Source organism: Lucilia cuprina, chromosome 5, assembly GCF_022045245.1.
Source record: "Lucilia cuprina isolate Lc7/37 chromosome 5, ASM2204524v1, whole genome shotgun sequence".
In the NCBI taxonomy this organism is placed as follows: Eukaryota; Metazoa; Arthropoda; class Insecta; order Diptera; family Calliphoridae; genus Lucilia; species Lucilia cuprina.
In genome coordinates, this window is record NC_060953.1 from 65,797,201 (window position 1) to 65,813,148 (window position 15,948).

A 15,948-nucleotide genomic window follows, 5' to 3' on the forward strand; every position below is an offset into this window, starting at 1 on the left:
AACTGAACTAGAACAGAACTAGAACTGAACTAGAACTGAACTAGAACTGAACTAGAACTGAACTAGAACTGAACTAGAACTGAACTAGAACTGAACTAGAACTGAACTAGAACTGAACTAGAACTGAACTAGAACTGAACTAGAACTGAACTAGAACTGAACTAGAACTGAACTAGAACTGAACTAGAACTGAACTAGAACTGAACTAGAACTGAACTAGAACTGAACTAGAACTGAACTAGAACTGAACTAGAACTGAACTAGAACTGAACTAGAACTGAACTAGAACTGAACTAGAACTGAACTAGAACTGAACTAGAACTGAACTAGAACTGAACTAGAACTGAACTAGAACTGAACTAGAACTGAACTAGAACTGAACTAGAACTGAACTAGAACTGAACTAGAACTGAACTAGAACTGAACTAGAACTGAACTAGAACTGAACTAGAACTGAACTAGAACTGAACTAGAACTGAACTAGAACTGAACTAGAACTGAACTAGAACTGAACTAGAACTGAACTAGAACTGAACTAGAACTGAACTAGAACTGAACTAGAACTGAACTAGAACTGAACTAGAACTGAACTAGAACTGAACTAGAACTGAACTAGAACTGAACTAGAACTGAACTAGAACTGAACTAGAACTGAGAACTGAACTAGAACTGAACTAGAACTGAACTAGAACTGAACTAGAACTGAACTAGAACTGAACTAGAACTGAACTAGAACTGAACTAGAACTCAACTAGAACTGAATAAGAACTGAAGAAGAACTGAACTAGAACTGAATTAAAACTAGAATTTAGCTAAAACAGAATTTAGCTGCACCAGAACTGAACTAATATTTCAGCTTTTCGCCGGAAATTTGATTTTTCGGCTTTATAGTTATTATAAAATATTTGATAAAATTTAGGGTTTTTGGAATAAGAGAGGGAAATCTTCGAAACATTTTAACATACATACATACTTTGTTTCCACATTGTGAATTGGACAATTGTTATGTATAAAATACTTAAATACTGGAACTGGATGATAGTTTATATTTGTTGCTGTTTCTTGATTTGTTGTTAAAAAATATACATAAGTAAAAGTATTTATAAATACATAAATATGTATATGTATGTATGTATTATATCATCTATTTCTATCTCCTTAATCGTTACTTGTCGTAATAGGTTCGAGTTTAATCCCCGTGGAACTTATGTTACTTGATGCGGATGCTGTACTGTCAATAGCTCCGGCTGATGTCGCCGTTGTTGTTTGTGATGTAGCGGCGGACCCTGATGGCTCTGAGGAAGATTCTCTGACGGTGGCTGTATTAATACTGCTAGTGGTAGTTATCGTTGCTGTCGTAACTGCTGCTAGAGAGGATGACGGATGTGTTGACGTTGAGGGAGAGCGTAATGGCGAGGCCGCAACACCTACAATATCGGATATATCATCGGAAAATAGACGGGAGGGTGAAAATGATCGGCTTGGTTTAAAACTCATTTCTAGACCAAGTTCCGTGAGGGGGGAATGTAAGGGTGTCAGACTGTGAGGACTGTTACGTCTGGACGGCGATGAAGTGGAAGAGTGTGGTTTTGTTGAGGTTGCCGTCGTTGATTTTTGTAGTGAGGGATGAACGACCGTGTGTGAGGGAGTGCCGCCAACAGATGTATGACTCAAGGATGTGCCGTGTGGACCAAATGCCATTTGATGTTGTTGTTGATGCTTTTGTTGCTGCTGGTGAAGAGCGTGCTGCTGTTGTAAGTGCAAATGTTGGAGTTGATGTTGTTGCTGTTGACTTAACACGGAAGTGGGATCACATCGACCACCAGGACCACTGCCGGCCATATGCAAAGCTACCGCCATACCAGGCGGCAGTTGTGGCATGCCCGGTAAATTGGGTCCACAAGGTGAAGGAACATGTCTTGGCCCCATCATTGCGCTCATACTAGCGGTATTCGATGAGGAGCTTAAAGCCGGTGAAATGCTGGCTTTAGGAAGAGGTACACCCCCTGAACCAGGTGGTCCAGACATAGGTCCACCACTAGCCATATGAGGCGGAAGATTAAATAGATTTGGACCACCATGACTTTCGCCCATCTGCTGTTGCTGTTGAGCCGCCGCCGCCATTTGCATTTGCTGACGTATATTATGAGCTACCGCCGCCACAGCTGCAGCTGTTGCCTCTTGTGACATTTGGTCACCAGTGGCCCCCGGCATTCCATTTGGACATTGACCACCTACACCAGGATAACTCAATGGTCCTTCCTGAAATGGAAAAACAGGCTAAAAACAATAACAAGAGTTAGCATGCAATGTCTGCTCTTAGTGAATTGTCTCTTCAACATCACCTACCGAATGCCGTCCATAGGGCAAGTGCGCCAGACCTTCCTCCTTCAGATCTTTGGCATCTCGGAAGACAACGGTTTTTATGACACCTTTAATATGTTCATCTGGCCAGATGCCCAGCAGTATGCGTTGTGGCCGTCCTCTGCCTTTCGGTCTCAAATCGGGGCCTCCATCAATCGAAGGACCCAACATGTTGTGCACTCGATTGGCATAGAGAACAAATGTGGGATAAGGTATATCGTACTTTCGTGCTGCCTGTGAAAGTGATAAACCTTCCTTTAGTACACTAAAAATTGCTTCTGCCATCGTTTCGGGACGCCACGATTTTAAGGGACCTCGTTCACGAAATCGCAAATGATGCATTAAACTTTGATTGGTGTTCCAACATTTTTGCCACATAGACTGCAGTTGATATTGATAACTGTCTGCTAATGTAGATAAAAATAAATTTAAAAATATGTTTTGCTTTTCAAGAGTTTTCCTAAAGTATATGTACAAACCTGCTATTGAGGAACCCGAAGCTCCCATCCATGCATGCGAGTTTTCCAACATTTTCGCCTGAAAATATAATGTTTTTCTTAGTTTTGTTTTTTTTTTTTTTGTGAACAATGATCTAGTTTGTCTGCATATATTTATTATAAAAAAAAACTTATTTAGTCAACATCAGACACAGAATATTCAAATTCAAACCCAATTAAGCCTTGAATATTTCTCTATATTTCTCTACTTGGTATATGTATGTATGTATGTATGTGTGTATTTATGCAACTATTCAATATATATTGACTTGCTAATTTGACCTGTATTTAAAAGGAATCTTTTGTGAACACACAGCCTTTATTAGATTTTGTGTACTCCTCACGTTTGTCATCGAAGTTTAATACTTGTGCGAATCTAAAAAGTTTTGCCTACCCAGTAAACATTAACATTTTATTATTGTTTGAGTTAAAGGTTAATAATAAAATATTCCAAAATATAACATTTTCGTTCATACTTTTCAATGACTACTACATTTCACATTGATTACATAGAAGTACTTTAATAACGTCTAATTAATTAATAATGTGTTATATAAATACTTTATAACTCACTAGTCAGCTGTTGCCTGAACGTTTCTAATTACTGTTAAGCGATTGTGACATGTACTTGCTTCCAATGACATCACAATGTTAAAATAATGACCTAAAATGCTATTGTATAAGTAAACAAAAAATGTGTTGATATTGGAAATTAATCTATATGATTTACTTATCTGGAGGAAATTTCTTCTAAATTGAATTCACTCCCTGTTCGCAATCGTGTGATTATTTGTCGATTTCATATGCATTTCGAGAATTAAATTGCATGCGAGTGATCAGTTGAAGGATCTTCTATGAATGAAACTGTTTAGCAGAGAAATATCGAGTTTTATAACAGAAAATAATCTTCAAGCTCTTGTACTTATACTACCCTAATGGCTGAGACTTTTTGCAGAACTTTTTTTTTAGAAATTAATAAATCTTTTTTTTTATTTAAACGCGTTTTAACGAAGTTATAGCCGATTTTATATTTTCGACAAAAAATGTATTTTGGACTGATCACAAATATAGCTTCTTTTTTGATTTAAACGCGTTTTAACGAAGTTATAGATGACTTTATGTTTTGGACAAAAAATCGATTTTTAGACTGAAATATGGGTGATCACAAATAAAGCTTCTTTTTTTATTTAAACGCGTTTTAACAAAGTTACAGTCGATTTTATATTTTCGACAAAAAATCTATTTTTGACTGAAATATGGGTGATCACAAATAAAGCTTCTTTTTCGATTTAAACGCGTTTTAACGAAGTTATAGCCAATTTTATGTTTTGGACAAAAAATCGATTTTTGGACTGAAATATTGGTGATCATAAATAAAGCTTCTGTTTTGATTTAAACGCGTTTTAACGAAGTTATAGCCGATTTTATGTTTTTGACAGAAAATCGATTTTTGGACTGAAATATGGGTGATCACAAATAAAGCTTATTTTTCGATTTAAACGCGTTTTAACGAAGTTATAACCGATTTTATGTTTTTGACAAAAAATCTATTTTGGACTGAAATATGGGTGATCACAAATAAAGCTTCTTTTTCGATTTAAACGCGTTTTAACGAAGTTATAACCGATTTTATGTTTTAGACAAAAAAATCGATTTTTGGACTGAAATATGGGTGATCATAAATAAAGCTTCTTTTTCGATTTAAATGCGTTTTAACGAAGTTATAACCAATTTTATGTTTTCGACTAAAAAAATAGATTTTTGGACTGAAATATGGGTGATCACAAATAAAGCTTCTTTTTCGATTTAAACGCGTTTTAACGAAGTTATAGCCAATTTTATGTTTTGGACAAAAAATCGATTTTTGGACTGAAATATGGGTGATCACAAATAAAGCTTCTTTTTCGATTTAAACGCGTTTTGACGAAGTTATTGCCAATTTTATGTTTTTGACAAAAAATTTATTTTGGACTGAAATATGGGTGATCACAAATAAAGCTTCTTTTTTGATTTAAACGCGTTTTAACAAAGTTATAGCCGGTTTTATGTTTTAGACAAAAAAATCGATTTTTGGACTGAAATATGGGTGATCACAAATTAAGCTTCTTTTTTGATTTAAACGCGTTTTAACAAAGTTACAGCCGATTTTATATTTTCAACAAAAAATCTATTTTGGACTGAAATATGGGTGATCACAAATAAAGCTTCTTTTTCGATTTAAACGCGTTTTAACGAAGTTATAGCTAATTTTATGTTTTCTACAAAAAATAGATTTTTGGACTGAAATATGGGTGATCACAAATAAAGCTTCTTTTTTGATTTAAACGCGTTTTAACAAAGTTATAGCCGATTTTATATTTTCGACAAAAAATCTATTTTTGGACTGAAATATGGGTTATCACAAATAAAGCTTCTTTTTCGATTTAAACACGTTTTAACAAAGTTATAGCCGATTTTATGTTTTGGACAAAAAATCGATTTTTGGACTTAAATATGGGTGATCACAAATAAAGCTTCTTTTTCGATTTAAATGCGTTTTAACGAAGTTATAGCCAATTTTATGTTTTGGACAAAAAATCGATTTTTAGACTGAAATATTGGTAATCACAAATAAAGCTTCTTTTTTGATTTAAACGCGTTTTAACAAAGTTATAGCCGATTTTATATTTTTCGACAAAAAATCGATTTTTGGACTTAAATATGGGTGATCACAAATAAAGCTTCTTTTTCGATTTAAATGCGTTTTAACGAAGTTATAGCCGATTTTATGCTTTGGACAAAAAATCTATTTTGGACTGAAATATGGGTGATCACAAATAAAGCTTCTTTTTCGATTTAAACGCGTTTTAACGAAGTTATAACCGATTTTATGTTTTAGACAAAAATATCGATTTTTGGACTGAAATATGGGTTATCATAAATAAAGCTTCTTTTTCGATTTAAATGCGTTTTAACGAAGTTATAACCAATTTTATGTTTTCGACTAAAAAAATAGATTTTTGGGCTGAAATATGGGTGATCACAAATAAAGCTTCTTTTTCGATTTAAACGCGTTTTAACGAAGTTATAGCCAATTTTATGTTTTGGACAAAAAATCGATTTTTGGACTGAAATATGGGTGATCACAAATAAAGCTTCTTTTTCGATTTAAACGCGTTTTGACGAAGTTATTGCCAATTTTATGTTTTTGACAAAAAATTTATTTTGGACTGAAATATGGGTGATCACAAATAAAGCTTCTTTTTTGATTTAAACGCGTTTTAACAAAGTTATAGCCGATTTTATGTTTTAGACAAAAAAATCGATTTTTGGACTGAAATATGGGTGATCACAAATCAAGCTTCTTTTTTGATTTAAACGCGTTTTAACAAAGTTACAGCCGATTTTATATTTTCAACAAAAAATCTATTTTGGACTGAAATATGGGAGATCACAAATAAAGCTTCTTTTTCGATTTAAACGCGTTTTAACGAAGTTATAGCTAATTTTATGTTTTCTACAAAAAATAGATTTTTGGACTGAAATATGGGTGATCACAAATAAAGCTTCTTTTTTGATTTAAACGCGTTTTAACAAAGTTATAGTCGATTTTATATTTTCGACAAAAAATCGATTTTTGGACTGAAATATGGGTTATCACAAATAAAGCTTCTTTTTCGATTTAAACACGTTTTAACAAAGTTATAGCCGATTTTATGCTTTGGACAAAAAATCGATTTTTGGACTGAAATATGGGCAATCACAAATAAAGCTTCTTTTTCGATTTAAATGCGTTTTAGCGAAGATATAACCGATTTTATATTTTTGACAAAAAATCGATTTTTGGACTGAAATATGGGTGATCATAAATAAAGCTTCTTTTTCGATTTAAACGCGTTTTAACAAAGTTATAGCCGATTTTATATTTTCAACAAAAAATCTATTTTGGATTGAAATATGAGTGATAACAAATAAAGCTTCTTTTTTAATTTAAACGCGTTTTAACGAAGTTATAGTTAATTTTATGTTTTGGACAAAAAATCGATTTTTGGACTGAAATATGGGTGATCACAAATAAAGCTTCTTTTTTGATTTAAACTCGTTTTAATGAAGTTATAGCCGATTTTATGTTTTCGTCAAAAAAATCTATTTTTGGACTGAAATATTGGTGATCACAAATAAAGCTTCTTTTTCGATTTAAATGCGTTTTAGCGAAGATATAACCGACAAAAAAATCGATTTTGGACTGAAATATGGGTGATCACAAATAAAGCTTCTTTTTTTATTTAAACGCGTTTTAACGAAGTTATAACCGATTTTATGTTTTAGACAAAAAAATCTATTTTTGGACTGAAATATTGGTGATCACAAATAAAGCTTCTTTTTCGATTTAAATGCGTTTTAAAAAAGTTATAACCGATTTTATGTTTTTGACAAAAAAATCGATTTTGGACTGAAATATGGGTGATCACAAATAAAGCTTCTTTTTTGATTTAAATGCGTTTTAACGAAGTTATAGCCGATTTTATGTTTTTGACAAAAAAAAATCGATTTTTGGACTGAAATATTGGTGATCACAAATAAAGCTTCTTTTTCGATTTAAACGCGTTTTAACGAAGTTATAACCGATTTTATGTTTTTGACAAAAAATCGATTTTGGACTGAAATATGAGTGATCACAAATAAAGCTTCTTTTTTTATTTAAACGCGTTTTAACAAAGTTACAGCCGATTTTATATTTTCGACAAAAAATCTATTTTGGACTGAAATATGGGTGATCACAAATAAAGCTTCTTTTTCGATTTAATCGCGTTTTAACGAAGTTATAGCCGATTTTATGTTTTTGACAAAAAATCTATTTTGGACTGAAATATGGGTGGTCACAAATAAAGCTTCTTTTTCGATTTAAAAGCGTTTTAACGAAGTTATAGCCGATTTTATGTTTTCGACAAAAAATCGATTTTTGGACTGAAATATGGGTGATCACAATAATGCTGGGTTAATTTTGAACGTCCCATGAGATCTATTTGTAGATTTATAAGTTATGGGAAATACTTTTGCGAAAATTTGTTCCTCATATACGTAAAACGATTTCTTCCTGTAGTTGCGCACTCCATTGGCCAATCGTCAGCTAATGTTTAGGTTCTATGTTGAGGCGTTGCTTCTCTGCCCCTTTCTGTACTTTGCATTGAAAACTTGTTCATGAAATGAGTTGTTCTTTCTCGTACTCTTTCTCTTATTTATTTTTGTAATGCAGCAGTCTATATATCGGAATTCCTAAAAGTACTGGCCTTATCTGATTATCCTTTGGATAAGTTGGACAGATTGATAATAGGCTATAATACAATCGAATGGCAGCATTACGTAAAGCTATTCGCTATGCTGTCATTATTAAACTACTGATAATGTAATGCAATTGGTATGTAGATCTTTTTAATAAGTTAAAGTATGTATGTATTTTACGCGTTGACAGACAAAAATTGTAAATTCACACGGTTGTTAGACATTTTTTGAAAATTTTTTTATGCCAACTTTGTAAGATCTGACAATGGTGTAACTATATTATAAGGGTTTTATAAATGATTGCTATGTTTTTTGTTGGTATATTTAACAACTTTTGACGAATTGAATCCAAATATAGGGATAGTAATAAATCATTAGTTTCAACCACAATAATATATTATTGTTACGTGAATTTTTAAACTTTATGGGAACAGCATTAATGCTAATTTTCTTAATATAATCAAAATAAGATATTGTTAATATTATTATTTATTTACCATTAATAATAGTAAAAATAATTTTATTTGTTGCTGATATTCATCAGCACACCACAAATGAAGGTGTTGTGCACTAAGATGGATTCAAAATCAGTCTTTGAATCAATAAATATATATATTGCGTAAATAAAACAAACATATAGTATTTTATATAAAGTCTATACATACATATGTACATACATATTAATAAATAAATGTATATAAATTATGTAAAGAGCATTTGTACATATGTTTGTATTTATGCATTTGTAGTTGTTGTTTATTTGAAGCATTCATTGTCGGAAATTGTACGACAAAACGGGGCTTCACTGACTGGCAATATTTGATGTCCTGATGTGATGTATTTGCATTAGTTATGTTGTGAAGTTAAGTAAAGAGTATAATATAATATAATTAAATTTTCTACGGATTATAACATTTGAAATATTAATGCATGTCTGTTCTTGTTGTGATATACGAATAAATCAAATGTTTCAGAGTTGAGTGGCCCTTTATGGAATTAGATTTGTATTCTATTCCCTTGCATTTAAATACATATTTGACAGTCAGAATGTTTCTCTTTTGTGCCCATTAGAGAAAAGTATTTCACTAATTATCGAAATTATGCACACGATGCACACTCACATACGAACACAAATATTTCTAGTGTATGTATGCAATTTCATATATAGATTTAGATGCACTTCTACAAACCAACACTCGAATATGATTGCACCTCGATTCAAATAATGTCACATAAATGGCGTATACAAATACACCATAATATTAGACATAATATTACAGACTTATGTATATATGTATAGGCGAATGTTTAACTGCCCTTCAGATTTTAAATATATCACAGTTCACCTTTGCTATAGCATTAACTATATTTAGGAAGAACTTTCTATAGAATTTTTAATACTTTAAGTTTCTCTGTATTTTCTTTCCTACAATAATATAAAAAATTGACATGCCACCAAGCAGCCACCAGTAGCTAATAAATTCACTAGTAAATCTTTACTTTAAATAAAACACTTTAAGATTTTGCAAGTAACCTCGTAAGTTAGAGATTAATAACCACTAATACCTTTTTAGCTTCAAATACTGACGGTTATTCTTAAGCAAATACACAATAAGTATATATTAACATACACACACACACATACATAGATTCTGTAGTATGTGATTGTGTTATATGCTAAATAATACTAGAGAATACGACATTCTGTAGTATTTGTAGCTGGACACATTCATACATACACACACGTACATTTATCACTCACACCCTTATTATATAGGCGACAGATCGACTGGACTAATAACAGTAATGCATGTGGGCCGCTGGGCTGTTTTTAGCGCTTTTTAAATGAACTTTAAAGATAGAAATATTGCGCTGTAAGATTTTTAAGGATTTTGTGTTATGTTGTAAAATTATTATTAATACGAATTAAGAATTTTTATGTTTTTGCATGAAAATATAGTTAAACTTTATTTTTTTTTTTGCAAAGATTTCAATGCTTAAATAAAGAAATTAGAGTCATGTATTAATAGGAGTTCTAGTTTAGTTTTAACGCTTTATATTAGATGCCTTATAATCAGAAGCAGACTAAATAGCGACTAAAGTGTCAGCATGTTTGGTCTAGATAAGAATAATGTGGGTACTTACTCGGAGACCACAGGAATCAGGACAGAGACCAATATAACACCTTCATGATCGAGTGAAATTTATCGTTACAGATATTAGCAAATACTGAAAGTTTTTGACGCGATCAGGATTGTCCTATGATTACGACTTACTAGACGAACCCCGTGTTAACTATATAAAGTAATATATGATCGGATAAAGACAATGAAAGTAGTTAATAAATGGACCTATATACGTTTCCGCAAAAAGTCATGAGTATTTCAGTTCGTAAAAATGACAAGTTCCGAGCGACTTTGATTATGGGAATTGATTATCGTTGTTGTGGAAGACAGGTCAACATGGCCTGAAACTGCTCGGAATGATCCTCATTCAAGTACATGATCAGATGAAGACACCGAAGAAAGTAAATAAATGGACCTTAATACGTTTACGCAAAAAGTATGTCGGACTCGTAACTCGTATCTTAATTCTTTAAAAGCACATGTTCCGGTCGACTGCGATAATGATATCGATCTACTAATTTAAAACACTTTACTGATGCAACGACGAACTAGATGGATCTCGTGTTTGGTTGAGTGAACAATACAGGAAAATACATGGACTACCCCTCGCTTTAGGAGACTGATAAGAAGGCCCTGATCATGATAAAAGTTAAAGGAATAAACCTTTACAAGACCACATCGTTAGACCTGTCAAAACGGAGTTCATTCAACTTTACTGTACTATTCACACGCAGTAAACCACCACGATAACCAGGACCTCTTTAAAATAACCTACAAACTGATAAATGCGGAAAACATTTGCAACTTACAATATTTATCTTAAGAGGTCCCAGCACAAGACCAAAAGATACATGGACTACCCTCGCTTTTGAAAGCAGTTAACCATTAAAAGATCGATAAGAAGGTCCTGGTCAAGGTAAAAGTTAAATTAGTTAACCTTTACAAGATCAAATCGTTAGACCTGTCAAAGCGGAGTGCGTTCGACTTTACTTTACTATTCGCACGTAGTGAATCACCACGATAACCAGGACCTGTTTAAGATAACATACAAACCGATAAATGCGGAAAACAATTGTGATTCCCAATATACATTCATATTAGAAGGTCTCAGCACAAAGCCAAAGAAAATGCATGGACTACCCCTCGCTTTTGAAATCATTTAACCTTCAGAAGACCGATAAGAAAATCCTGAACAAGATAAAAGTTAAAAGAGTTAGTCTTTACAAAAACAAAACCTTACTCCTGTCAAAACGGTTTTCATTCGACTTTACTATACTATTCGCACGCAGTGAACCACCACGATAACCAGGACCTGTTTAAGATAACCAACAAATCGATGAATGCGGAAAACTATTACGATTCTCAATATACATTTATCTTAGGAGGTCTCAGGACAAGTCCAAAGAGCCGTTAAAATCAATATGGCAAACAAAGATCACTGAGTAAAATCCCATGAACACAGCATTTTGAACTCGAAGATCAGCGGTAGTGGATAAAGATCATGCAAACTGACAAACATAAACCGGGGACAAAAAACATAAGTACAAAAGCTGATTTTGAAAAACAAAATTATGTGGACTCTAGAACTGAGATAAAGGCCCGATGTGACAGATATTACGATATACATTTCTCTCAACATTTTGTTAATAAACTAAACCATTTTTGGGAACCGCAGTATTACTTGTTGTGTAGTAAATTGAACAACATTCAGCTTTCGTTAAAAAAGGATTAAATTTCTCTATGGTCCTTCGAACCGGAGAAATTGGATATTGTTGTAAATGTCGATTAAACTAAATTCTTTAATATATTTTTTAATTAAACTTAATTTAACGCAATATACATATAAAAACACACAAATATAATTTCCTTTATGTAATTATAAAACGAAGAAACTATTAACGCGAATAAAGTACAATTCGAGACCAAAATATTTATTGGATATTTGTGAAAACTTATTATTGTACACGCAGCGCATACAAGCATACTTTCATAGGTATGTATGTATATACATACATATGTATGATTGTAAGTATGAAGATTCATACTGGTATTGATTTTATATTATTATATTATATACATAAGGAAGTATATATGTATATGTATTTACTTATGTATGTATGACTGTGTATACCCTATATACATATGTATTTATATGAATGTGTTTAGGTATGTGTATGACAAGCACATAAGCAAGTTACTAAAGTGCGAAAATATAGAATTCGACATTTTCTAGTCATATCCGAAGGAAATTGTTACCCATTAAATTGGGTTTACTCACACATGGTCATGTACATACATATGTGTGTGTATGTACAAGCCTAACTACGTTTCTATACGTTTGCAATATTTTTACGCTAATTAATTCTTAGATTTGACTCTTGTGCAGAATGTTCATTATAATTCTAAAAACCACCACTTGATAATTTCCTTAATAATTTTCTTTAAAATAAATATTACCAGAAATAACATTATTATTTATAAATATTTTGCTATTTTTTTCTTACCACCAACAACTAACAAATACTGTTGGCAAAACTACAAGTGTGATGTGTTTTAAAACATAACTCTCATACGTTTGGATGATATTTAAAGTCATAGTAAAAATTGTTGCTTCCTGCTGAGAATTAATAAAATTTTATTTGCCAACAGACTAAAGGAATAAACCCCTTTTTCCGCAAAAAAAACACAACTTACACATAAATATAAACTACCTAAGGCACCCTGTCAGGCAATTTTTTGGATGTTGTAAAAAAATCAACAAGCAGATTTGTATAAAAATACGACCAAACAACAATTACAACAGAAACAACAACTTCAGCCAGTCACCACAATCAAGTGCACTTTAATATCACCGCAAAGTCAAGCGAAAAAGATGAAAAATTATTAAGTATGGCAGAGTCGTAATATTAAAAAAACACTGATTTTTTACACTCAATTGCTGGTGTCACGCCTCAATAAATGCGTAAATATTAAAGCTACAAACACAGACACAACTGGCAGTCACTAGGGTAGCTACAGATACAAATATACACATTCTTATACATACATTAAAAAATATATGGATATGTAAATATGTTTGTATGTCTGTTTCTTTGGAAATCTGTTTGTGTTTATGTGGGTGTATCCTATAATGGATACGATTATTATCGTGAAAAAAAACAAACAATTTTAAGTTCCCTGTTTTTGCGTTTAGAAATTTAATTTTATTCAATTCACTTGTTGGTGGGCGATATTGACAAAGAGAAGTTTCAATTGCACTTTGATTAAAGCATCAAAATTTTACCATAAAACTCCCATTTCCTGGTTCGATTTCTTTAGATTTTTGCTTGAATTTACAGGTTTATTGCAGTTTCTATTGATGAGGGCTTTTCTTTTTTATTTAGAAACAAGTTAAATGTAATCTAATTATTTTCAAGTATACTACTTCATCAGTGCAAAAGAAATTGTTCCCTCAATTTAAAAAAAAATATATTATTAATGTGAAAATCATGCTAAAATCCTTGAAATTAAACGAACTTTAGTTTAAATAGGAAAATAATGTTAAGTTTTAGTTCAGTGCTATTTCAGTTCTAGTTCAGTTCAAGTTCAGTTCTAGTTCAGTTCTAGTTCAGTTCTAGTTCAGTTCTAGTTCAGTTCTAGTTCAGTTCTAGTTCAGTTCTAGTTCAGTTCTAGTTCAGTTCTAGTTCAGTTCTAGTTCAGTTCTAGTTCAGTTCTAGTTCATTCTAGTTCAGTTCTAGTTCAGTTCTAGTTCAGTTTCTAGTTCAGTTCTAGTTCAGTTCTAGTTCAGTTCTAGTTCAGTTCTAGTTCAGTTCTAGTTCAGTTCTAGTTCAGTTCTAGTTCAGTTCTAGTTCAGTTCTAGTTCAGTTCTAGTTCAGTTCTATTTCAGTTCTAGTTCAGTTCTAGTTCAGTTCTAGTTCAGTTCTAGTTCAGTTCTAGTTCAGTTCTAGTTCAGTTCTAGTTCAGTTCTAGTTCAGTTCTAGTTCAGTTCTAGTTCAGTTCTAGTTCAGTTCTAGTTCAGTTCTAGTTCAGTTCTAGTTCAGTTCTAGTTCAGTTCTAGTTCAGTTCTAGTTCAGTTCTAGTTCAGTTCGAGTTCAGTTCTAGTTCAGTTCTAGTTCAGTTCTAGTTCAGTTCTAGTTCAGTTCTAGTTCAGTTCTAGTTCAGTTCTAGTTCAGTTCTAGTTCAGTTCTAGTTCAGTTCTAGTTCAGTTCTAGTTCTAGTTCAGTTCTAGTTCAGTTCTAGTTCAGTTCTAGTTCAGTTCTAGTTCAGTTCTAGTTCAGTTCTAGTTCAGTTCTAGTTAAGTTCTAGTTCAGTTCTAAGTCAGTTCTAGTTCAGTTCTAGTTCAGTTCTAGTTCAGTTCTAGTTCAGTTCTAGTTCAGTTCTAGTTCAGTTCTAGGTCAGTTCTAGTTCAGTTCTAGTTCAGTTCTAGTTCAGTTCTAGTTCAGTTCTAGTTCTGTTCTAGTTCAGTTCTAGTTCAGTTCTAGTTCAGTTCTAGTTCAGTTCTAGTTCAGTTCTAGTTCAGTTCTAGTTCAGTTCTAGTTCAGTTCTAGTTCAGTTCTAGTTCAGTTCTAGTTCAGTTCTAGTTCAGTTCTAGTTCAGTTCTAGTTCAGTTCTAGTTCAGTTCTAGTTCAGTTCTAGTTCAGTTCTAGTTCAGTTCTAGTTCAGTTCTAGTTCAGTTCTAGTTCAGTTTAAGTTAAATTCTAGTTCAGTTTTATTTTAGTTCTTATTCAGTTTAGCAGTTCATTTCTGGTTTAGTTCTAGAACTACCAACCAAACTACTGAGGTTAAAGGTCATTGTTTTATACTTTTATCATCAGTAGTTGGTAACAAGTAGTTAACTCATTATATAATGAGGGACTAATTCTACGGGGCGTTGGAAAACTTTAATCCATTAAAAACTTACACCCATATGTGTATGTCTAGATATTTACTCCTATTTGTTTATTATTTCTATAATGGAATAAACATTATTATCTGTTAAATCATGTGTGTTTTAATTTTAAACAAAATCCAGTGAAAAGTTAAACTTTCTTTTCGGTCCTCTCCTCTCACTCTTTCTTTACCCATCGTCTCTTAATAGACGCTATAATAATGTACAAATCAAGCGAATAAAATCAGAACAAAAACAACAACAAGTCAGATTATACAACTTTTGACTCTTAACTGCTGCAATCAAATTACGTAAATTATTATAGTTTTTTTTTTTGTTTTTTAATAGTTGTTTTGTTTTGAGTAATTCGCAGGGAAAAAAGTTTAAAAACTAATACAATTCCATAGATTTATTTTATACAACATTTATACATACATTTATCATACAATATAATACAATACAACATATGCATACTTAGTTAAACATGTAAAAATACTATGTTTATTATCAGAGTATGTTTGTTTGTATGTTGGAAAAATATGTACTTATGTTTCAATGAATTTCATCATTTTCAAATTAGAACTAAATAACAACAAAATGCGTTTAGATTTCCGAACAGTACACAGTCAGTAAATAGAAACGCATACATGTTCGTGTGTGTACATTGTAAATACAGTATGGTAAAAATAAATAAGTTATTTTGTTTTTTAAGATATAATTTTTGACAATAAATGAATCTAGCAACAATATATTTTTATTGGTTATTAGTATGACACTTTTGCTGTGTTTTTCAAGGGTCTCTGTCAGATGAACATTTGCTAAACTTATAATG

The 15,948-nt window shown here is 32.0% G+C and overlaps 1 protein-coding gene across 2 annotated transcripts in view; it reads right to left on the bottom strand.

Annotated features, from left to right (window-relative positions):
* Positions 1-775: 775 nt before the first annotated feature.
* Positions 776-15,948, bottom strand: part of LOC111680693 (protein bric-a-brac 1) — a 98,278-nt gene continuing 83,105 nt past the window's right edge. The window contains exons 3-5 of one of the 2 annotated variants that reach the window (XM_046952383.1): positions 2,844-2,901; positions 2,350-2,768; positions 776-2,280 (exon numbers count right to left, since the gene is read on the bottom strand). In XM_046952383.1, the coding sequence (XP_046808339.1) occupies positions 1,159-2,280; positions 2,350-2,768; positions 2,844-2,901 (1,599 nt within the window). In that variant the 3' untranslated portion in view covers positions 776-1,158. Of the gene's footprint in view, positions 2,281-2,349; positions 2,772-2,843; positions 2,902-15,948 lie in introns of both variants that reach the window. The other variant, XM_046952382.1, reaches the window with a different exon arrangement.